This window comes from Lasioglossum baleicum, chromosome 9, assembly GCF_051020765.1.
Source record: "Lasioglossum baleicum chromosome 9, iyLasBale1, whole genome shotgun sequence".
NCBI lineage: Eukaryota > Metazoa > Arthropoda > Insecta > Hymenoptera > Halictidae > Lasioglossum > Lasioglossum baleicum.
This window is the reverse complement of record NC_134937.1, coordinates 16,971,400-16,995,974: the sequence shown is the minus strand read 5'-3', so window position 1 is coordinate 16,995,974 and position 24,575 is coordinate 16,971,400. Positions and strand designations below refer to the sequence as shown.

The window sequence follows — 24,575 nt, the reverse complement described above, 5'->3', positions numbered from 1 at the left end:
AACTAATTAATCAAAAATAGTAATTGCAGGAGCTTCGACGAAGTCGAGGGATTGATTAAAAAGCCTGTTCCTCCGGCTAACTGGTCCAACTAAAACAGGTGAGTGCGGGGAACAAAAGGATCTTTTTTGCTGGTCGGATCGAACTAATAAAGGATTAGTTATCGATTAGTCGGAATTTTCCGTCGGAAATAAATGATCTCTGCGGCGAGCATGTCGGACCCCCTCGTTAATCAAGTTTCATCCTTTCACATCCTGACCCGAAAGGAGGAGGTCTGTCGAAACTGTTTTTCACGCAGGTGAACGAATCGCAGCCGTGACGAAACGGATTCGAAAGGATTCGCAGATTAATGCCGCGGCTGAAAGGAGGAGGCCTTTGTGAGCACCCGAAACAGGAGCTTTCGCAACGGGCTGTTGCTAATGACGCGTCAGCCGGACTACTTTATTTCAACAACTTCGCCACGCCACCCCTTTTCAACGGCGTCGCAGCAACCCTTTCCTCGAAAGTCCCTACACACCGTATCGGCCCCCTCCAGACAGATAATTTCATACGGATCTCATTCGTGCGCGCTGCGTGAAATTCATGCTCGTTGATTCGGCCGGGCGTTCATTTATTTCGAAAGGAAAAGAGGAGGATTCAAGGGGACGCGCGCGCGAGCAACAGGAAATGGCGGACCCGAGAAAAACTGATTCGACCCGACGACGCACCCTGCGAACATGACCAATCTGTGTGACCGACCCTTGAAATGGGTCTAGACATGCCGTACATCCAACTACCTTCACAGACTTGTGGCAATCCTGACCTTAATTTTTCTATTTCTATTAAATGTTTTTTACATCTATAAAAATAGTCCGATTTACCCCGTGCTTAGACTCATTTTAATTAGAAAAATCTCAACAATCTACTGCCGCTACGTTTGAGAAGGTAAGACGAAAATGAAGTACCTGCGTCTGTTTCCTGCCCTCTAACAGTTTTATTCTCTTTCCTAGACTAAATGATAGAGTGAAAATTTAATCGTGACATATTTAGTCGAATTTAAGTGAGAACTACTGTACTTTTCGCCCGGAAAGAAAAGAAATCGAAGAGAAGACATCGGGTTGTTAGCGATGGAGATTATTCCCGGGAAAACGTTCAACTTCCAACAATAACCGAAGACGAGCACTTCGCCGGCGAAGTCTCGGCAGGAAATGTAGCAATCGCGCCTCGCAGCCCTTCAAACACTCCCGTCGTCGGCGGCGAAAGGATTCGTTAAAAAGTTTAGCGACAGTTCTATCCCGTTTATTTCCTCGCAATCTCTTTGAAGACAATCGTTCGATCTGTCGGCAAGCACGTCTGCCGGGAGGGCCGGAAAGCGACGGAGTAAAAAATAATGGATGCGCTCGGTCCGATTCTTTCAGCCGGCATCCGGTGCTCGCGACGGTCCTGCGGGGATTTCACTCTTCCTTCTTGTTCTCCTCTCGGAGAGACGTAATTGGTCAGGGAAATACGAGAAGCCGTGCGCGGATCGCCTTGCCAGGTGGATGCGTGCCCCCTTTCCACCCTCTTTTCATCCCCTTTTCACCCCCGCCGCTCCGGTTATCTACAGCGCGGTGCAAAATTGAATTCACGAAAATATCTTTTCAAAAAACCATTCACCCATTTATTAGGGTAGTGCATATGAAATGTCCGATTGTAGAATGCAAATGTAACGAAGTTTTTTCATGTAAAAAGACTATTCCAGTCCACAGGTTTATTCTGAACTATTTTAAAGTACAACGCTGATATCTTTACGTAGATATTTAATTTTTATTTTAAATTAACGACTCAATTCAGCCACCCCCTAAGATCTCGGATACTCAATTATTAATCGACAAAGAGGAACGGGCCCCAGCTGCGAAAAATTTTCCCTAAACTTGTCTCGTTAATAATCCGATTACTGGGGCCGTTGCCTCGCGAGATTAACTCGCATGGTTTGCATGAAAAAGCTCGCGAACAGGGGATGAAATTAATCGTGGCCTTCTGCCGGTTCGTTATCCGCGGACGGAGAACTTTATTAGCCACTAGCTAAATCATACAATGCTATCCAACTTCCCGCGGAAATATTATACAAATGCGAACACTATTTTCAGTGATCTCATTACCGTTTTAATGCATACGTTTGGCGCGCTCGCGGACAGAGGATCGTTTTAGTGGTTTTAATTTGTCATTGAGAATTTTAGAGACGCTGATCAAGTTTATGTCCGCAGGAACGGTTTTAGTGGATAGTAGAAGTCTATTGAAACAGTTAGCTCTGCGTACCGCAGTATTTTATAACCCTTCGACAGTTCGGTTTTCTATAATGTCTAAAATGTGTTTCTGAAATGACGAACTCTCGTCAAATGTTGCAGTGTTTATTGTGAACATGTTTTCGTACTTTTTATTTGTTTCTCCATTTCTTAGATTGCAGTTTTTGGAAATATTTATTCAATAACACGGTATCATTGTACTTTCCGATTTTTAAGTTTTCGATTTAGAAGACATATGTATTGTCTTATTTTGCTTTATCGATTAAGGGAAGTAACTTTGAGAGTACTGATAAAATATAGAAATGTGAAATTTGAACGACACACCTAGTAATAAAAATAAATTTTTTAAAAATACCACGTTTTTGAAACAGACTATACAGTATAAAATAATTTTTCCTAGCCCCATATAGATTCCTAACCCCGTACAGATAGTTCTAAAAATTTGTGATTGTGAATTTTTAATAGCCATGAAAATACTTGTAAGATTTAAAACGAAAATCGTGGGGCGCAAGATAATACATAGTAAGGACTGTAGAGAGTAGCTGCCGTTGAGGAAACTACAAGATAAGCCAGAGTCCCACAGTTCCTACAAATATTCACGATTTACTGATGGTACAGAAGAATGTTGTGAAAAGCAACAGTTCGAATAGGCGATCATCGAATGTCCACTTTATATTTCCCGGTAATTAATTTCACCGTATAAATATTCATCCGATTAATTTGCATTCGACTTGGACCGGTTACAAACAATATCAGCGTCGAAATGGAGCATCCAGGGAAGTCGGTGGTGGCAGACGCATCGATTCAGCGATCATACGTTCCGCCTCCGTCAACGTTCCACGGTTTTCCAGCTGCTATTTGCTCGACGGGGAAATTGTCTGGGGTACATTTCCATGTACATCCTTTGAGATGAAAAAACAGCGGCTGGTGGAGCGCAGACTGGAAAAGTTTCATGCCCACTTTATGAGCCCGTTGTTAGGTCGGCAAATCTCGCTGACAAAGGACTCTTTGTGCGGAGGATGCCTTGTATAATGCTAAGATGTTTCCTCTAAACCGCTGCGATGGCGTCGGGTCCGATTCGTAATTTTGTTCGTTTCTTTAGAACTAAAAAGGAAAAAAAAACGGAAAAAGGGTTGAAATCATGACGTTTGATGTATCAGTCGAGTCCTTTTCACGCGCGACTCTGCGGGTGGCAGTCGCGTAGGGCAGTTGTTCGCTCGATCGCTTCTCTTTTTCTCGGGAGCATCGATTCTTCCGCTCGAGGTACGTCTTTGATGCCTATTTAAAGGCATTCTCCGGTTAAATGATAAAGCTCGAAAGTTGAGTTTCGTGACACGGTTTTTACGCGGAGGGCAAACTTCCCTGTTCAATTGTTTGGTGACTCGAGCGCCGTTGCGTTTAATTCCTCGGTACCGGCCAACAAAGAATCTTTCTTCACAGGGGTCCCTGTGCTCGCTTAGCTGGAAACGAAGAGTTCTAGAGCGTTTCGTTCTTGTTGTTCGGCCTTTTCACTCCGGCAAAGGTCGTTCGGATCACGTACTTTTTTGACCGCCCTATTCTCTCGTCGTATTTTGTACGTCATCTTCGAATTAATTGGATTTCCTTTACGTAGCTGCGCCGAACCGGAGCCCGCTCGTCGATTCAATCGCTTGGAAAAGCGAACTAATTCGTCGAAAAACAAAGCAGCAAGTCTGCCTCGCCTCGACTCGAAGCGCAACAGTTTCACCGTTGCGATATTTGATGGCTAATAAAGTTCTCCGATCTGTTTTCTTGGACGGCACCCCGCTCCCCGAGACATAATGATGAGACTGCGAACTTCTATGCAACATAGAAATTGCCTGTCTCAACCACTTGGTACACAAATTAAATGAAATTCGATGGGACTAAAGATACTCTTTATTTTCCAACTAGTATTTGGGTAACAATGCATTCTCGTATAAATTCAAATACTTTTCTGAGATGATAATAGACTTGTTAATTGCAAAATACGGGAGCTGCATAATGTAAAAATTGATATTTTAAATATAGCTGACAAAACGAGTCACAAAGAATTGTTCCTAACAAGGCGCTCGAGACACCCAACACAGAGTCAGGGGTTGGAGTACAAAGGATGATTGCCGTCGCAACGTTGGCAATAAAATTGTTTTAGCATTGTAAAATAATTTTCACCGCGGCGACGATTTCTCGATACGCCGCGCCGGCTGGGTTGAACTGTAATTCTGATTCCGATCGATTAGTTCCGGGAGGTTGCGCAAATATTTCGCTGGAGCGCAGATCAACCGGGCGCTCCTCGTATTAAAATCAAAGAGAGCTCCTGTTTCCATGGATCCGCGCAGCAGCTCTTGGTATCGTTCCTATTATAAATCCTCTTTATTCGGGAACCGGGGGTACAGGCAGGAAATCTTCCGTAAATACGGGTAAACTCGACATAAGGAAACGATTTCCATTTGAATCGGACGAAACTTATATTCAGTGAAGAGGATCGAGGACAATCCTCCGAACGGCGACGTGCTCCGCGATTTTATATATCACCGTTGATAAAGCGCTTTCCCCTGTCTAACGTTTCGCGATGTTATTCCTCCTCCTCCTCCTCCTCCTCCTCCACCGTCGACGATACGGACAAGTTGAATTCTATTGAAACAGAGAGCATTACCTCGTACAGATCCCGGCGACTCTCCAGTCGCGTGGAAAGGAAATATGAAGCGTTGATGTAAAAATCGGAAAAATCAAGTGAATACAGAAAGAGGATAACGGGGTGGGCTCCGGACATTTTAATATCTCTGTTCTTTTGCTAAAATAGGAATGATAGTCGATAACGTGGCTGTCTATGCACTGTACAGTTGCGTATTAATCGGTGCACGCGCGCCGAACGAATCGCGTATCCTATTCAATTTTCTCCGCCGTGAAAGTTTGATTACTGGGACCATCAAACTTCATCGACGTTTATTCTGCACGTACACTGCCGGTCAAGATTATGTGTGAACACTTTTCTCAATAATGATGATAGCATGGGAACAACATTTATAGAATATAAAACTGCTGTTGACTTATTTCCATCTGATTACAATGACTAAAAAAGTCAATAAATGTTTATGCAGCTTCCGTGTTTTGGAATTAATGCAGGCAATTTTTATTTTGCATAAAACTCGGCAGTGTAGTGATCACCTAACACTAGTCACGTCATGACTAGACGTAACATGTATCCAAAGGAATAGATTTATTGCATCGTTTTCATATTGAATTAAAAATGTTTTTAATGTAGGAGGGAGGAGATGAATCTAAATCAGCCTCTAGATACATAATTAATTGAACTAGATTAAACGTAATAATTAAAGTTTATGCAGAATAAAAATTGTTCAAATCAATTATAAGAAACTGAAGTTAATTGAAAATGTATATTGTTTTTAAATCATGTTGAAAAGTCGAAAATATCCGTAGACTCTTCTAACGCGTGTTCAGTTTTGTATTGATGCACAAAAAATGCATGAAATCCGCAGTGTAATAATTAATACCGCTAATAATACTGTAAACATATTTTAAAGAAACACGAGGAAAAAATCGAGCATTTTACTCGCCTTTTCTCTAATAAAATGGTCAACGATCAGAATCGATGCCAGCTTTAGATCGGTCTTTGCGCGCTATCAAAGCGAATCCTTTCTTTTTTCCCCCCGGTGGATGTTGGGCGACTTAATCGAAAACGTCCGACTGACAGATATATAATAAGCCGTTGTCAATTACCGTGTATCAATTTATACGAGCCGGGCTTCGGGTTTATTTTCCAGTGATTGACAGTCGGTAGCCGAGCTGTCGGAATCGCGTGGAGGGGCTCGAGGTTGAAAAGAGGGTGGAATCGTCGAAACCCACGCAGACCGGTCACGTCAAATCGTGTACGAAAGGCGAGGAATTGCAAAAAGACATACATACGCTCCACAGTGCCCGGTCCCCGAAACGATTTTGCGTCACATGCAGAAATTTTTCGTTCTAAGTTTCAACCGCGGTCCGATGCGCCACGCCAATTTTTTACCTGGCTGGTCCCCTTAGTTCGCAATACGCGGTGTACAGTACTGCTCAAAAATATTATGCAACGTGCAGGTACTTCAATATACAGGCACTACCACAATTGATCGCACACGTTAAATCGGAATAACTATTTTACAGATTCGATTTTTCTAAAATTTTCATTACACGCCCTGTAATAAACTCTGCTGCTTCTAGCTTCACCGAACTTTTAAGTAGTTTCGTCCATAAAAAAGTAATTCTGTTTAAAGTGTGTATGGTAAATAGACTGTGGATCTTTATGCAAAATAAAAATATTCTGCATTGATTGTGGGAAGCTGGAATAACATAAAAATTCATTTCATCCCTTAATGATTTTGTCACGTTAAGAACAACATTACAATATTTTCTTGAATTTTTCTAATCTATTACTGTTTTATATTTCACTCAACTAATTTCTTTATAAATGCATAAAGATCCGCAGCATAGTGATCGATTATGGGCTTCACTGTAACTATGATGCATCTATTAATAATTAGTTAATTATGAAGAACAAATTGTAGTGATTTTCATAACTGATGAGGACATTTTAAATTTTGCACATGGATCTGTATTTCACTCGTCATGTTTGAGTTGCCTGATAAATGACAGCAACTCGGTGCAAATAATTACGAACATACAATTAATTGTATTAACTCTCTGGAAATTATTTGTGATTTGACCTAATGAATGGGTGATATGTTTAGATACTATGTGATAATTACATGTTCCTTTGTGCCAAGAACATTGCATTTAATTGAGCTATAACAACTGCATCGAATTAAATTTGAGACAATGCAATCACGGTTCATTTACTATCATTACACTTAATTTATCATTTATTGGAGCTCATTTGATTGGCATTTCAGTGCAAAATGATCGTTGAACGGATACATCGCAGATGTCTAAATCAGAACTGTATAATTAACTCACTGTCATTCATTTATTTAAATAAGTGTGAATAAATTGCTTTGAATAAATGATTATATAGGTAGATTTGTGATTCTCTCTTTGTAAATCTTATTTTCATTTTGAAAACGAAGGTTCGCTCGTCCATAGAGGGTTAAAATTTTAAAAATCGTTTGTTCCTATCAAAATAATACTTCGTACCGAATTCGATCAGTTCTTGGCCACTGTAATATTTATTTTATTTTTATTACCACGCTTATATTAGGTTGCCGAGTTGTCGTCGTTGTTGTTGTATGCGTCAAATCTTGTAATCGAATTTTAAACCACTTTCCGATGAGCTAGAGACTTGAAACTTTAAACATAGCTCAGAACTGGATGACAATGCAATATTAAAAAACAAATTAAAAACAAAAATTGTGCGTTCAGGAGAAAAAAAATATTTAATATTAATCGTCACACCTCGCCGCGCGATTCTCGGTAGTAAGTAGTACGTCATCGTGTTCAGCGATCCCCACTCCGCGCGCCAGCGCTCCCTAATCCACTACGCGTTTCCATTCCGACTCATCCCCACTTCACTGACCACTTAGCACCGAAGGAGCTCAACGTGGTTGTGATGTTCCGTTCATTCAATTCCATTTCGGACAATTTCGGATTCCATCGAAAGACGTCGTCTCTCGAAGTCATCCCCTCATTCTATCTCGCGTATTTCTATATGCTGCGTTTCTATGTATATCTTACTATTTCATACTAGTATTACTATATCTTGCGTTCCATTTAAAAAAGACTAAAAAGTAGAAAATAAAAAATATATAACAAAAAACTTTTTAACAACCACGCTTATATTAAAATGCACTAAAAAGGAGAAAATAATTTTTTTAGACATTAGTGACTATAAATAAAAGCGTGAAGCGCCCAGGAAGATTACGTCAATATAGTTCAGCGCTGTACGCTTTTATTTATATTCACTAATGTCTAAAAAAATTATTTTCTCCTTTTTAGTGTATTTTAATATAAGCGTGGTTTTTGAAAAGTTTCTTTTTTATATATTTTCTCTATTGAAGATTTCTCGTGTTTCGAGCGCCACCGATACGCGGCGCGAAACTTTTGTCCCGGAGTGTATATTCGTTTTATCGTTCTCCGCTTCAGACTGCCGTGTGGAACGGTTCGACAAAGATTGTGCAGTATATCATGCAAGAATTACACGTTCCGCGTATCCGGCCTTTCTTTGGGAAAGAATCCAATATATTCTTGTCGAGCGGCCGTAGCTTGAATAAAAACGATCGGTCCCGCTTACTCACCGGAGTCAAAGGTCACCTCGCTGATCATGATCCACCTGTCCGAGAAGTGGAGTCTCAGCTTGACGTATTTACCGACCCGATGATGAAGCTTGATGGTAATGTTCCGTGATGTCTCAAATATTTTATCCTCCATATAAGTGTACGTGATCGGTTCGCCGGTGTAATATTTCCCACCGATGCTGAACAGTATGTCGACTTGCGAAAATACCTGTAACACATGATTGAAAGTTGTTTTAGTTAACCTTACACCTGGTAATATTACAGTCTAACACGTAATCTACGCTGAATTTATGCGACGCCACCGGCCTTCTAACAGAAACCATGCTGCTCGCAGACAAATGGCTGCGAATCGGCAATTATGAACGCGAAAGGTCGGAAGCGAACAATCAATTACATTACTGAGAAATTGTATTAAATGTACAAAAAGGTCGGTGAGTCTGCAAGCTCTGATATTATTATTCTTTGGAGTTTATAGATCTTGAAAATGGTGACCTGTTTCTCTAACAAGAGCGATGGAAAATCTGAAACATTTAAGTTACGAGCTAGCAGTATTTCTGAATTTCTTTCAGATGAATCATTTCGTTACCGTTGACATACAGCGTTGGAAGGCTGATAAAAGAATCATAGCGTGATAAATGAACGTTACGGATAGCTCGGCACCGGGTCAGAAGAAAACAGAGTTAAATTCTGCTCGCGATAGCTTCTAAGATCAAGAATTTGCATAGTATGATAAAAAGGGGGGAAATAAATATCCATTCTTATTATACTTGTGGCAACCTCGAGAGATTGATCACGGCAGCCTTAAAACACATCGGAGAACCTAAATAAGCTCGCGCGTAGATGAAATAAAACAGACATAGACGAAGTATGACGTTGATGGATAGAGTCGATTTGAAACGAGGTCTCGTCGAAGGAGATTTCCGAATACCGTAAAATACGGTCCTCGGTGTAACAGAGAATGAGAGTCGCGTGATTGCACAGGACCTTATAAAAGTTTCACGGGTCCTCAAAGTTCGACACGGTACAAGATCAGATCATAAATCAGAGACATTATCCGTGATCACGGCGAGGTTTATTTAGAGTATAACGGGGTTACGTTCGCATAACCCTGTTGGCCGTCTCGAGTGGTGCATTTTATGACCCGGTTCGCAATTTCTTCGCGGGTATAAATGAGCCGAATGGAGGTTTGACAGAAATAATTCTGGACCATGCTCGAATCAATACGAACTGTGTTAAACTCCAGAGACAACAATGCACGAACGCCAGATATATAAGTCACAGATAACATAAATGACATCTGTCTAGGAGTTAATAATGCAGATAACATTGAACATCGAAATAACCGATATCCGGCTAATGACGTTCGAGGTTTACGCAATCTGTATTCTAACGATTAAATGATTTAGAACGCGGTTCGTAAAATTTCAAAAACACACGAAATCTTGCAGATTTGATTACAATCTCTGCGAGTTCGCGCAAACTTCGTCGGATACGTTCGTATACTTGGGGACTAATTATTTTAGGCTTAGCGAAAGACTTCCCCAGTCCTCATTCAAATAATTCGAACTTGCAAGGAGCCATTAAAAATGTTTCAGAACTCGCAAATGCTACTTTAGAGAAGTTTAGTTTGCACAGATTCGACTTTGCACAAGCACGTAAAAACTCTAATATGGTTTATGTCAATTTGTTCAACTGCTCAAGGTAGTTATGAGAAAATTCGACGGCTAGTTACTGCGACTTTCAACATCCTCTACAGCTGTTTTAACATTCGAGCATCTCAAAGTCCCGAGTTCTTAAGATGGCCACGAGCTCAACGTTCGATAGGAACGAGTTTGGACGTTTCCACGAATTTGGTAAAATTTGATCTCTGCAAAGTTTGAAGTGGTTAGGTATTCAAACAAGGTCGCTCGGTGTCCTATCAACCGAAGAGGAGCCGCAGTTTAGATTCTAGGGGTTGAAACTGGTTAAATGACGGCATGACGTTTATATCGGAATGTAAGAGATCTATGTACGTCGTTAGCGCTGAGCCTCGGGAAATCAATACATACCGCAAGTACCGGAGTGTCTATTTGGTGTCCATTAGTCAAAGATTAATTATATTGGATTCGTCAAGACACCTTGAACGACCCAGTGATTTACGGATCAAACAACTGCACACGCAAATCGCGTTCAAATATACGAGCTGCAAAAAGGATGATTCGTGATCTGGATCGACGCGGGCCCCGATTTCGTCAAACAATACGAGCATCGAGATCTCTTTCACGGCTACAGGGGGGTGATCAAATTATCCGTTGAAGGAAAACTTCCCCTAGATAGCTGGGGCACGGGTCGAAAGTCGATAACGTCATTGTGACAACCGCAGGGCAACATCTGGAGCGGATCTGGCGGCGTCGAGTCGGCTTCCCAAAGATTTCGTTATCGTAATTCGTGTCATGTAAATCCAATTACGAAAGATTCGTTCCCAGCCCGGCGGGACTCGGAAACGATATCCCGGTGACGGGCGAGGCGTTTATCCGATGATATCGGTATTGATGTCCCGGTACATTTGTCAGTGTGTAGGCGGCGCGGCGGCAGTGGTGGTGGGTCGTCATAAAACTCGTTTGCTTCTCCCTCGTTTCTCGTGTCGTGTCGATAGCGACAGTCCGCCGCCAGGGCATATTCAATCGAAACTCGGGGACAGGTGTAGTGGAACCAGACACGTACACGTTTAAAGCGAGTACGCGAGAATGCCCACCAGGAATCAGACACGATGAGACGGAACCGTTCAGCTTATCCGATATAATATACCTGATGAAGCGCGATAACTGATCTGGAAGTAAATCCCCCTTTCATCGGCACGGTTCAACGGAGAGAAATTGAGCTTTCGGTGGAAGCCAATGCGCTCCGAACGAGACATTTTTATTTTCCCTGTCCGGAGACCACCGCGGAACATGGTTGCATCGCGACGCACCTGCACCGTGCAAACAGATCCTTGCCACTCGAAGAGCAATGTTACTTCGGGGTTCTAAACCGTACTGCGACGACGCAACAAACCCGTGGCACGTGTGTAAACGTTTTAAAAGGATCGCGACCGCGCGTCACCGTTCTCATCCGGGGCTCGCATCAGCGCACCCGTTCCTTCTATCTCGTCCCGATTACCTTCGCGTCGGGTTTACCCTTTCAATCGCGATCCACCACGGAATACGGAAACGAGGCAATTAGCAGCGTCGACGTTTGTCACTTTAAGCGATGACGGCCGAGGTCGCGTTTACGGCACCGTTTAAAAACTCATGGCCCGAGGAATTGGATTCGATCCGCACTAAAACAGTCGCCCCGCAGTAGTCCAACATCGTCGGAACGCGTGGTGCAGAGTCCTCGCAAGCTCCCTTTGTCGTGTACTTGCTCTATTGTTTCGGGCAGCGCAGCTTTAGAGATAGGGGGTAGGGATCTGAAGTAAGGTAGACATATGAGACACAAAGGTTTCGACAATTTTTGAGGACTTTGTAAAGTAGATGCTCCGATCTTCAAATCTATGGCAGTTTCATTTACGAGTAAAAATGTTGGAGATGTTTGAATTTGTAGCATTTTTTTTTAGGAAAATCGTCTTCGTGTAAAAATATCTTACAAGGGACATTACCCAAGTGTAACACGCCGATTTTAATGAAATTTATAGAGGATATAGTTTGTTTAAAATATTTGACACGTGTTTTTTCTAGCTGCTGACATTCGTGTGAAGGGGGTGATAATATCCCTCGAAGTTGAGGGTGAAAATCCAATTTTTGGGGGTCTAGGGCAACGATTTTTTTTACACTTACAATTAGGTAATGTCGCTTGTTAGAGGAAAATGAACACAAAATGAGTCCTGGCTTATACCACTTGTTTTCACGAAATTATTACAATTTGTCGAGCTCCGGAAATGTTAATTACTTTTTGGATCCGCTAAATATCAACGCAATGAATTTTATCCTCGTTTCGCCGATGTCGGATCACCGTGCAGCCGCCGTTGCATCACTACTGCAGATCATTTTGTCAATTAGAGATGCTATACATTATGCCATGGACGAACGGCCGTCGAAAGGCTCTGGGAATTGAAATGGAGTCGGAAAGAGCATTGGTAAATAAAATCGACGCCGAAGTAACTGAAACGGGCGAAGAACCGGTGCATCGCCTGCCGGATGCAATCACGGGAATTTATGCACTTTGGCGAACTGCGCTAGGTCATAGGACGCGGATGCCTGGTAGTTATACGAGCGACGAAAAGTATTTGCACACTGCCGGAAACGACGCGCAGCAGGATCTTATCAGACATAACCGTGACCCGTCTCGTCCCCGTTTCTTCTCCGGCCGTACAGGGACGGGAACGGCTAAGCAAATTGACTCGCAGACGTCTCGGTCGTTACGTTTATTACATTGCGATGTCAAATATTCGCCGGGTATACAAGAAAATTGCAAAGTGATCTTGTTACTTATGCAGGCGGACGTGCGACGGAAACTGCGACCCGTCGACTCTTTCTTCTCGGATGCTCGGAGCTCTTTTGAGCACGCTTATCGGTCACTTGGAACTTGTGAGATGTTTATATTACTTTATACTCTGATCGCCAATTTTTCCGTTTATTGTGTTTTTGGTTTGAATTTAATGTCGCATTTTGTGGTTGTACGAGAGAACGCCGCATGTCACATACTTTCACTTTCGAGATATTGCCGTTTAAAGTTTCGATTAATAAAGCTCAATTAATGCATAAACTCGAATTTTTGAAATTGTGGCGTTTTTCCTTAGAACCACAGAAATAGCAAGTTTATCAGCTACAACTTATTGTTAGATTGACAGTTAGGTGTTACAGAAGCTTGTTAATTAATTTGTCTTGTATTTTGAACTGTGCTATGAATAGCGCTGTATAGGAATCGCTATAGATCGAACTGTTTAGACGTGAAACGTGTAAGTACCTGGATAATGGGTATCAACGGTTCGGATAGCCGAGGTTCTACGGTATCGTGGATTAAACATGTAGATACCATCCAAATCGTGTCGTGTTTGGTGTCATTTGAACCAGAAAAGTGTCTCGAATATTCACAACAAAAATTCAATACGTTGCAAATATTGTGCGCATCTCTTTCTCATACATCGAGGCATTACTGTAATCATGTTCAAGGGTGTTTGCGTCGCGGAGTGCAAGATGAAATACGTGAAATCCGATCAGCCATCGAAACCCTAAGTGGGCATAAATATGGGAATACGAAGAGCAAAGGGGAGAGAGAATATTAAGTATAAAGGGCCAGGGAGTGACGCACACAAACACGCCGGCCAGACTATAAACGGCGGGTCGGTCTTTGACGCAGCGGCTCCTGCGAAACCGCCATGTTAGTGCCCTCTTGGTGGTCGGGCTTCGAAACAGAAGCAGCCGAACACTCGATCGTCCACCAGATTCCCTTCCACGCGGGCAGATTTTATATACAGAGTGAACCGGGAGCTTCGCAAGCTCATAAACCGGAACCCTCACAACAATGGCCGTAGCCGTGGCTTTCGCCCGTGGGCGCATCTTTGATATCCAAATAACATTTTCCCCTTCGACGGAACCAGACCAGCGAGACACACCGGCTACGGGCGATAATAGACTGCGATACGAAACGGTCCTCGAGCCCTCCCACGCGTTTATGCCACCGCTGCCAAAAGGGGCGGCCTCCGTGCCGCGGATAAAAAGGAAACGCCGTCTTGCAAGACGAGACGAAATTAGCTACGAGGAGCTGTGAAAGGAGCTGGGAATCGTCAACTTCGTAATTACTCTTACTTTCGGGACCTTGAAAATGGAGATTCCATCCTCTTTCCTTACTTCTTTCTCTTCTTCTTTTTTTTCTAAAACTTTCCCTTCGAACAACGTTCCACTAACCCCGCCGGAGAGAATTTAATTAAACGGATTAACATAATCGCTGCTGGAATTTTTCGTCGGCGTTGTTAATGGAATGTGCAGCTGCAGGTGTCCCACGGTTCGTAATATTTTTTGAAAGTATATCGAGGAAATGAAAAACGCTTTATGGTAAAATAATGGGAGATCTACTTGCGCTCGAATTAGTGGTTTAAAGAACAGAGGAAACGAAGAATTATTAGGTTGGCAACTAAGTTCGCGACTTCCATATTTTCTCAAACAAACACATTTATATATATTTTTTAAGCACGAGTATTTTATATCTAATCAATCGCAAAATTCAGAGCTTTCCAATGATATACAGTTCAAAAGGAATGGCCACTGAATGAGGTTACAATGATACAATAAAGGAATTACGAAACAACATGATTAGAACTCTTTTTTACTTCGTAATTTCCTAAAAAATGAAGAAAATTTATCAATAGCTGTACATTAACAAAACCAAAATTGAATTGAATTTCGGTTGAGACGAAATTAATAACATACATACTTATTAGACTCATTGTCAGTATACCTCCAGAACATCCTTAAATTTCGTTTGTCTCGAGGCACGCGCACGATCATGGTCTGTTTCATCGACACGGTCGGGTGGACTGTGTAGTAGGCTTCTGTCTGCACGTATAACTCCACACAATCAAATTTTGCAAGAACTTTAACAGCTTATATCTCAATAACTATTTGTTTGCGACATGTCGCTTCTGTCAAACTTTTTCTCTCCTGGATGAGTGGAAGGTGTTGATGTAAAAAACAACTTTACCAACAATTCTCATCGTTATAAACAATTTTGCGGCGAGTTTCTCTTACAAATGTCCACCGACTCAGAGGTGTAGATTCACCCCTAGAACGGATGACCTTTTATACACCCTGTACAACCGGTAAATTTTCAGTAATTAACAGACAATTGAAGAAAAGATCGATTCTTAGAAACAACAAAATCAAAGTAGAGAATCAAAGTAGAAACAACAACCTAGAACTTAAAGTGGAACTTAAAGTAGAAAAATATATAAAAAAACTTTTTAAAAACCACGCTTATATTAAATTGCACTAAAAAGGAGAAAAGAATTTTTTTATACATTAGCAACAATAAATAAAAGCGTGGAGCGCTAAACTATATTGATGCAATCTCCATGGGCGTTCCACGCTTTTATTTATTGTTGCCAATGTATAAAAAAATTCTTTTCTCCTTTTCAGTGCAATTTAATATAAGCGTGGTTTTTAAAAAGTTTCTTTATATTATATATTTTTTTTATTTTCTACTTTTTAGTCTTTACATATCTTGTAATCGATTTTAATTACCCCTTCAACCTGTAAATTCAACCATCTTTTGTAAAAGGAAAAATATTGTGTCATGGCGGCTGCAAATCGAAATTTCCATTCTGTAGGATCAATCGTTCAGGAACTATTGCAGTCTTTTTGACAGGTAGGGGCGCCGCCATATTGGTTTGTAGTGATGATCGCGGGCCGCTTACCGAGCAGAATCGCCGGTCCTTATCGCCCTCCACCCGACCTGATTCTAACCAACTCAATAAGTAAACTGAGGTCCTACGATGCGAAGTGGGCCAGTGGAGTGGGGATGAGTCGGAGTGGGAACACGTAGTGGAGTAGGTAAACGCTGGCGCGCGGAGTGGGGATCGCTGGCCGCGATGACGTACTACCGAGCGTCGCGCGGGGAGGTGTAATGTTTAAATTTTTAATAGTTTATATCTCCTAGACGCATAGTTTTTTTTCAAATTTGTTTTTTAATATTGCATTGTCACCCAGTTCTGAGCTATGTTTAAAGTTTCAAGTCTCTAGCTTATCGGGAAGTGGTTTAAAATTGGATTACAAGATTTGACGCATACAACAACGACAACTCGGCAAGTCAATACATATAAGCGTGGTAATAACAAAGGTTGAATGTTGTCTTTTGTCTCATCGGGTTGTAAATATTGTTACTATTTTCAAGTCAGCTCGCAATGCTATTGTGCATTCGACGTTTCCGATGCTCGAATCCTGTCAGTGACCGTCGAAAAAGCATTCGTTGCGTTTGTTCGGAGGAAAACCTCTGTGACCGGAGAATCGAAGCGGAAACGCTCTTTTCGCCGATCGTCCGTGCCCGCAGTTTCGGGTTCGAGTTTGCGTTTCGCGGTGAACGCGTTTTCCCTACCGCTCGACATTTTTCTCGCCTGGTTTCCCGATCCTCGTATTAATTGGCTCGTAAAAAAAACGTCGGTTACCTGGCAAACTCGCCGAAATGTCCCGATGATTTTTCGCCAACCACCGCTGTTGCTGCCCTATCCCCGGATAAAATGTCGTCAGCTTTATTGTGGCCGCGCGCGCGCTCGCTCGCTCGCGCGAAATCGCTGATACCGAAATTTAGATTCCTCGTGTGTGTTCCTCTGGCAGATGTCGATTGAATAGTTCAATTAAACGGTGTCATTCGGATAAATGTTCCGATATCAACCCGATCACGGGATAAAGGGGTCTCGGAATAAACTTTTAAATCCTTTGAGCGGATGCAATGGCAAACCTCGTTTGTAGTCCATCATGTTCACGAGAAATACCGAATTGTGTGCAACGTGTCATAGAAATATCGGCGTGCTACTATTGTTTATACTTTTGTACTTTCCATTTTTAGAAAAACGTCCGTCGAACAAAAACAATAGTAGAGAATATTAATAGCTAAATTCGTTTACGTAAAGTATTGTAAGGACTAATCCTGAAAGCACATCATGTTTTGCTTAATCTAAAAAGGTACCTACACAAGTATCTGTGAATTATAATTTGGCTAGAGGTATGAGAGACAGAATTTACTGTGTCTCAAGGATTTATTTAATGCAATTAAAATGCAAATGCTAGAAAGCGTTTTGATCAAGAAATACTATTACAGTCTATTGGTTTATTTTATATCACAGTGAGGTACAAAGCTGATCATAAATCTATAACTTTACAATTAAATAAATTTTATTTGAACGTCAGTCGATGAGATCGTCGTGAGCTCTTTTTATATGAGTGGCTAAACAACATATTGTTGATAGAATTATCAGATATTTGTTCAAAAAGTGATTAACCAACGGACTATTCGTTGATCGCTAAAGAAATTACAAAATGGAGACGACAATCTCCAGAATTACCAAAAAATTTAATTTCTACCGCAATACGATCAAGAAACTTGTAAGTAATTGAGAGTACACGTCGATTACAAGGGTGCCTTGTTTGATCAATAAGTTTACTTGTTAAAAATCTGGCATATAATATGCAACGATCTAACAGGATCTGAAGCGTATCTTGCGACCGTAATGACGATGATTCAATTTCGCTAGACGTTCGGCATTATGCTTATAAGCGGGGACAAATGTGCTGGAGCATTCGTCGGTGGACAAAACGTTAATGAATAATAATTACAGTGATTATCGTATTTTCCGGCCGGACGTGAGTAAGCGGTCTTTGTTTACCATTGTACCGTATAATAGCCGGACAATTCCGCCATATTGATTGGACGTCGAAACGCGTCCCTCAGTTTGGCGTGCACGGGAACGGTCCCGGGGAACGCTTTTATCCGAATCAAAATTCGGGGGCTCTCGTTTATGGTACTGTTCAATAATCGTCCATGCATATTTCACCGCACGCGCCGGCAAATCTTTAAATGCACTATACCGCGGAGCAAAACACTCGCGCGAGTTTAAAGCGGATTTGATACGAGCACGGCGGGCCGGGCCGGGGATACGCGAGCGCTCGAGACCAGCGTTATTGGCGCTTCAAGCATTCACGTTATCGTGCCGCCGCCGTTGTTGTTAATATGCCTGCATAAATATTTCCTCGGCTATAAAAGAAATATAATAACAGCCGCTGCGCCAAGTCGCCGCGGAAACCCGTGCTACCGCCGAGCTTTTCAACCGACCGGCTTCGTCCACGGGGAAAACAAACCCACCCTGGAATAATATGTTTTACGCAATTTTGCTATTGTATTTTGATACGCAGAACCTCCAGAAATACCAGTGCTTTTAAACTATTTCATTCTATTGTTTTTTTTACGGGCGTGTAATGAGTCGTAATAAAGGTTTCACCAATTAATTCTAAGCTAATTTCAATTTCACCAATTAATTTCTAAGCTAAGCAAATCTGAATCTTGTAACATTGGAGTGTTTCAATTAATAAATTCAATAATTAATGCAATTTTTATATTTCACTTATAAGTAAAGTAAAGTATTTTTGTTAATAGATGAACAGCGTTTATAATTTTATTTCCACGCATTATAGTTTAGTTGTCTAAGGATATATAATATTATAGTATTTATGCAGTATTTTGAGAAATTAAATTGAAATTAATTTGTTTGGAATTTGTTTGAATTAAATGAAACCGATGAGATGCAAATTTTGAAGTTCAGAGGTAGAGCTATCCAATTAACGAAGACCTTTTAGTAGAATTCCACTTTTATCTCGGAAATCAGCCTGTCGGATTAAAACGACCTGTAACGGTCTTTTAAAACGCCATTATACGCTCAGTCTTTGCAATCGTTTAATTGGAACCACAGATTTCGCTTAAGTGCAACAAGTTTCAATTTCGTCTAAAAGATTGTCTTGCATACATTTGCAAATATTTCTCTTATTTTCGACGTGGCGTTGCTTCGCTATACAAGGCCCCCCAAAAATGTCGTTCAACCTTGAAAGGAGGACATTTTCATTTGCTAAAATATCCGCCTCGGGTTTGTTAACGAGTTATTAATGAAAAACACGGACGGCTCGGCGGCAGGTTTCACTGAGCGTAGCGATGGCGTCGCGCCGCGGTAAAGTAGTGAACAAGAGAAAGAGCAAAAATTAATTCAAATTCACTTATTCAAGGAACGTATAGTCAGCTTTAGCTTTCGGCAATGCCATACACCTGAAGTCAGCTGTGCAGTTCATCTCCGAATGTCCCATTGATACGCATCTCGAAGCAGCAAGTGCATTTGCGACTGAATAAGTGGGTTTTAAATAAATAAAGTTTTGCTCTTTCTCTTGTTTACTTCTTCACCACGGCGCGACAGCAACGCTACGCTCAACCGCACCTGCCGCCGAGCCGGACTCTCGGACTAATTGGTCTGTGTTTTTCGTTAATGACTCCTTAATAAAGCCGAGGCGGACAGTTTAGTTAAATTCTTAAAATATAATAAATCTATTAAAATCTTCAGATAAGGTAAAAACAACACTACAAATTTCTATAACACAAAGCAAGATATTATAAACCAAGCGGAACACCTTTTTGTAATTTTATTGATATTGAGCATAATGATCACTGCCTAATTGCACGATAAAGAAATTTGGGCAATTTTGACCTATGTTTGCCAAATAATTCGGTCCTTAAGGGATTAATAAATCCGGAGTTTGATCTCCCGGCAGTTTTATTCGACGGACGGAAATAATCGCATCGTCAGGATGATTTCGCATGGGAGCCGTGCGTCCGTCTGTATCGTATCTATATCAATGCGAAAAGGGGTGCGATGGGGGTGAGGGAAAGGGCGCATTTGCATTACATTATCGAGGCTCGAGCGTGAACGACGTGGAAGGGTCGCGAATCGTTGCGAAACGGAAATTATACAAGGGATCGAATTATTGGTCGCCTCTCCGACGAAGAATGTCTACCCCCTGTCCCCGTTTTCCCCACCCCAATTCGAATAATCCGAGCTTGCGAACTCATTTCCGGCGTCCGCCACGCATGGGATTACGGGACGTAACGAATAGACGCGAAAACTTTCGTAGCTGCGCTCGAATGGCCAGCGATAGCGTTTTTTCTGTTCGCCGCTTGAGAATTAGAGATTTGTGGATTTATATTAATTTCGCGCGGAGGGAGCCCCTTCGAAAAAAATGGCGACAGGTGAACGGTTTAATATCGCACAGGAGGGGACCGAGTGGCGCTTATTTTAGTGTTTCGCATGCTTTATCAATTACAGAAACATGGACGGGATAAACGAGCTTTCGGTTTTTATTCTTGTTTTGCTTCGCAGATGTACGGCGCCTCAGGGCAAGGTTGAATTAATCCTTCGCGGTTTGGGGTCATGTACGGTTAACGAAATCAGGCTGAACAACCCTCGGTGGACCCCGGCTGGGTTTCTTTAGGCTGAGTCTGGTTCTGGTTGGTTAGGTGGTTTGGACACGTCTTACTTCATGGCTGTACCGGTTTTTGTTTATACACCGTTGGCTGCCTTCCTTGCAAACACATTTCTCTGAACGAACAAGTGTCAAACTGTTCACGAGTTCGAGGTGAAAAATATTTTGAGCTCGCTTAATCCTACTCAGTTATTACGAAAAATGGACAATCCCTATGTTCACTTTCTTTGTTTATCTTATAAAAAGTCTACCACTTCATAGTTTGTAATTTTCACCGACAAGTATGTTTAGATCCCTGAATCTCTGTTATCATCCCTTAGATCTCGGATTCCCAACGGGGTTGATCGATTAAATAAAATTAATAGAAACGTATGAAAAATGTTCAAAATCATCCCTACGTGTATCTTTCCTTCAATGTAATGTGCTTAAATTAAATCACCCTTTATCATTGATTTTTCGGTTCTTAATGTATATCTATGGTATGGTTCTACACTCAGTAAAATAAGACTCCGTACACCCTTTAAAACAGAATAACTTTTTTATAATTATACCAAATGACCTGATGTTTTGTAAGCAATTAGAAGCATTGGTTTACTCAATGATGTGCGAAAACTATTTTCTAAAAATTACAGTTTACAAGGTTCCATGCAAAAATAAAAAAGGCACTTTTTAAAACTTTTTTATTTGGGTATTCTGTTTTAAAAGGTGTACGGAGACTTATTTTACTGAATGTATGTTCTCCGATGACTATATATTGACAGTTTACTATCATGTACAATTTTTGCTACATATATTCCCCGAAGCAAAAGAAGAAGAAAAGCCTACAGAAAGTGTGTGTATTGAAGAGTGCATGCTAAAGAAGGGTCCACAGACCCCTCTTATTGTGACGTGGGGTCGCTCACAAAAGCCTGGGAACCCCAGGCGTAGATTAAGGCATATCGAATCACCGTTATCAATTTCATCTGGCAAACACCAAGGGAAACATCGTACGCCTCGCGTGCCGTAGCTGTTGGCAATCAGCGTTGTAAAACAGGCCAGCGAATGGTTAATTTCCGGTTTAATAACAAAGATCGTCCGCCGCGATTATTCCTGTTTGGATGCAACGGCACGATCCGATCGGGCCAATAAGCCACGTTCGAAGATATCGAACTGCCGGAATTACCGTTTCAGATTGTATTTATATTCAGCGGGCGTCTGGCTGATAAAGCGTCGAGTAGAATATTCAATCAACCATGGGGTGAGAACGCGGGGAGAGGCAGGCAGGCAGCATCCCGCCAGCAAGATGCTACGCGATGGTCTGGGGAAGAAGGTGACGGTGAAACGATCCCGAGCAACCGTGGATGGTAAGCCTGTTGATCGACGCTGCTTGCGCATTCCTCGCGAGGACTAAGGAATAACGTCGCCAATAGCTAGGGTAAACGATTCCCCGCTTTTTGCGTATTTACGCCGACTGTGCGGGGCTGCACCACGGGTAATTAGATGCGAAAGCCATCCCTTCCTTCGGATCTACCCCGATTCTCCATCCGTCTTTATTTTGCCGACGATTTGTACGCCAAAGGTACACGGACGTGATCCGACATTTATTGAATAAACAGTGTGCCACCGATCTGGTGGTCTACAGAACGATACAGGCGAATCTACATGGAAAAATTAGTCGGGAAAAAAGAATGATGTTTGTTCGTTTAAGGTTTTGTTTTCGAGAAAATCGAGAATGAACATTCAAGGAGTAGGCGTGATATTAGATAGGAGCTTGGTGTGTCTGATCATTGTCGACTGATTCTACTTCCTGCAATTACTACGGCACGCGAACACTTAAACATTTTCCAAGGTTTTATCAATTTTTAATTCTACTGTGAGTTCTGCTAAACTTTTATCAGGTGAAATATTAAATTATCGGAAAAGAACTATTGTATTTCTTGAGGACATTCAAGTATTTATCATATTCTATGAATTTGTAATTCTACTTTTAACTCTGTTAAATTTTCATATGGCGAAATATTGGATTATCGAAGAGAAACACAAAAGTGTTTCGGCATCCATTGTTTTTAACGTAAATGTACCTTTTGCATATTCAAGCATTTTTAACATTCTATCGATTTTTCATTGTACGAAATTTTTGTTAATCAAAAGGTTGGAAAGGAACATAGACATGTTTAAATTGAAAGCACGTTTTTGCTAAACATAAAGTATGTAAAAAATTGTTCAAAATTATTTTAATTTATAATTCTACTTTTAATGCTGTTATATTTTCAACTGGAAAAATATTGGATATTGGAAAGGAACATTGAAGTGACTTGACATTTTTTCGTGGAAACGTAAATCTCACCGAAATATATTTCCAAATTCTATTCATTGTCAAGTTTAATTCCATTCAACTTTGCGTGATAAATATTGGATTGTCGGGCTGAAATATCAAAGTGGTCCGACCATTGCTTAATTTTATTTTATCGCAAAGATTTAATGTATATATATAGACTTGTAATTAATATTTAAAATTAGAATCAAACCATTTTCAACGGTATTTTAAATTATTGATCAAGCTGAAATTAATTTAATTACACGTTTGTAACATTTATAACGTTCAACCCCTTGACTTATAATATCGAGCACACGGTGAAAACTAAATTGAATTTAACAAATATTAATATTATTCAGTTCGCATCAGTTGAAGGCAAATATTATTCTACGCGTATGAATATATAATTTTAAAAGTAAACATGCATTTACGACGAGTATATAACCTTGCGAGCGTGGTGACGAAATAAATCATGAGGCAGCAGTTTAGTAAATGTAAACACATTGCGTAATACTTTATGTACACGTGTAACAAACTTGATGGCTATAACACTGTAAATTTAACCCTTCAACTATGAGCGACCACTAAAAACGACCATAAGTCAAAGCAATTTATACATTATCAAAATTTGTTTGATTACAAATCGCTGAAAACTTATGATCAAAAATATTCATTTCTATGCTAAATGTAAAATTGGCGTTATTATAAAGACGTTTAATTTATTGACAATTTTATAGACAACCTGGAACATTTTTTAACTCGTGAACCAATTGAAATTCACTTTAAAGGATTAAAATCTACGGCCAACGTTTAACACGCTTCGAATATTTCAGATCGGAAGAAACATTCGAGTTAAAATAGCTTCGAGCTCAAAGAGTTAAATGTTAATGAGATTTTTGGGGCGGCAGGGGCACGATCGTAATTCGAGACTTTCTTCGATCGATCCGGAATTTACCTCTCACCTGGGCGATATTTTCGAGCGGTTTAAGAGGGATCGTCCAACTGTTGGATATTTTATGGGGTCGCAGATCGAACCGGGGAATGTTCGAGGCGTCAGCAATAAATAGTCGAATGGAAAAAAGGTCTGAGGCGGCGCGGCGCGGCAGCTACTACATTGAAACGAGATCTAAGATAAAAATCAACGGAGCAATCGTCACAAACCTGGACATCCTTGGTGAACTGGTTGTTGCAGTAGATGTGGATGGCCGAGAATTCTCTGACCTTGTCGAACTCGAACTTGATCTCGACTGGCTGGGTACGTGTATCGTTCCTCCATCCGACCCAGCCCTGGGTGCGATCGTTATCATAATATCCTAGTTTGAAGTTATCAGGCCCTGTTTTGCCGTCCGTCAGCTGACCTAGGCCGCGGCGCAGCTCTCCGTCCCATAGACCATCGTAGGTGACGTCGAAGAATTCCCATCCATTACCCCTTTTATCGCCCTGGGGCATCGAGTAGGACACCACCCCATCTACAGCAAAAAGGTCAAGGTGTATAGTCATCGAAGAGGTGGGTCGATGGTCTCTTAACCCTTCTCTTCCTAACCCATTTGGGACTTCGAGCTGGAAATTTTTTGTGATCCTGATCAAACATCTTTAAACCCGTTCAGATAATTAATTAAGCTTTTTGTAACGACGACTAACTTGTGCGCGTTGTCCTCGAGCAGGCATTCTTGTAATTGCGACAACGTATAAAATCAAGCAATTTATTATGATTCAATAATAAAGAACGAATGAACATTGTTAAACAAGGAAATTGTAAGTTCATACATGGGGCTGCTAGTATGTCTGTAAAAAATCAGTCTGAGAGCA

The 24,575-nt window shown here is 41.2% G+C and overlaps 1 protein-coding gene across 2 annotated transcripts in view; it reads right to left on the bottom strand.

The window, feature by feature from the left end:
• The window catches only part of LOC143211967 (discoidin domain-containing receptor 2), a 243,136-nt gene that overhangs the window by 45,984 nt on the left and 172,577 nt on the right, over window positions 1–24,575 (bottom strand). For both annotated transcript variants that reach the window (XM_076430163.1, XM_076430162.1), the window contains exons 7-8: window positions 23,928–24,235; window positions 8,505–8,712 (exon numbers count right to left, since the gene is read on the bottom strand). In XM_076430163.1, the coding sequence (XP_076286278.1) occupies window positions 8,505–8,712; window positions 23,928–24,235 (516 nt within the window). The remainder of the gene's footprint in view (window positions 1–8,504; window positions 8,713–23,927; window positions 24,236–24,575) is intronic.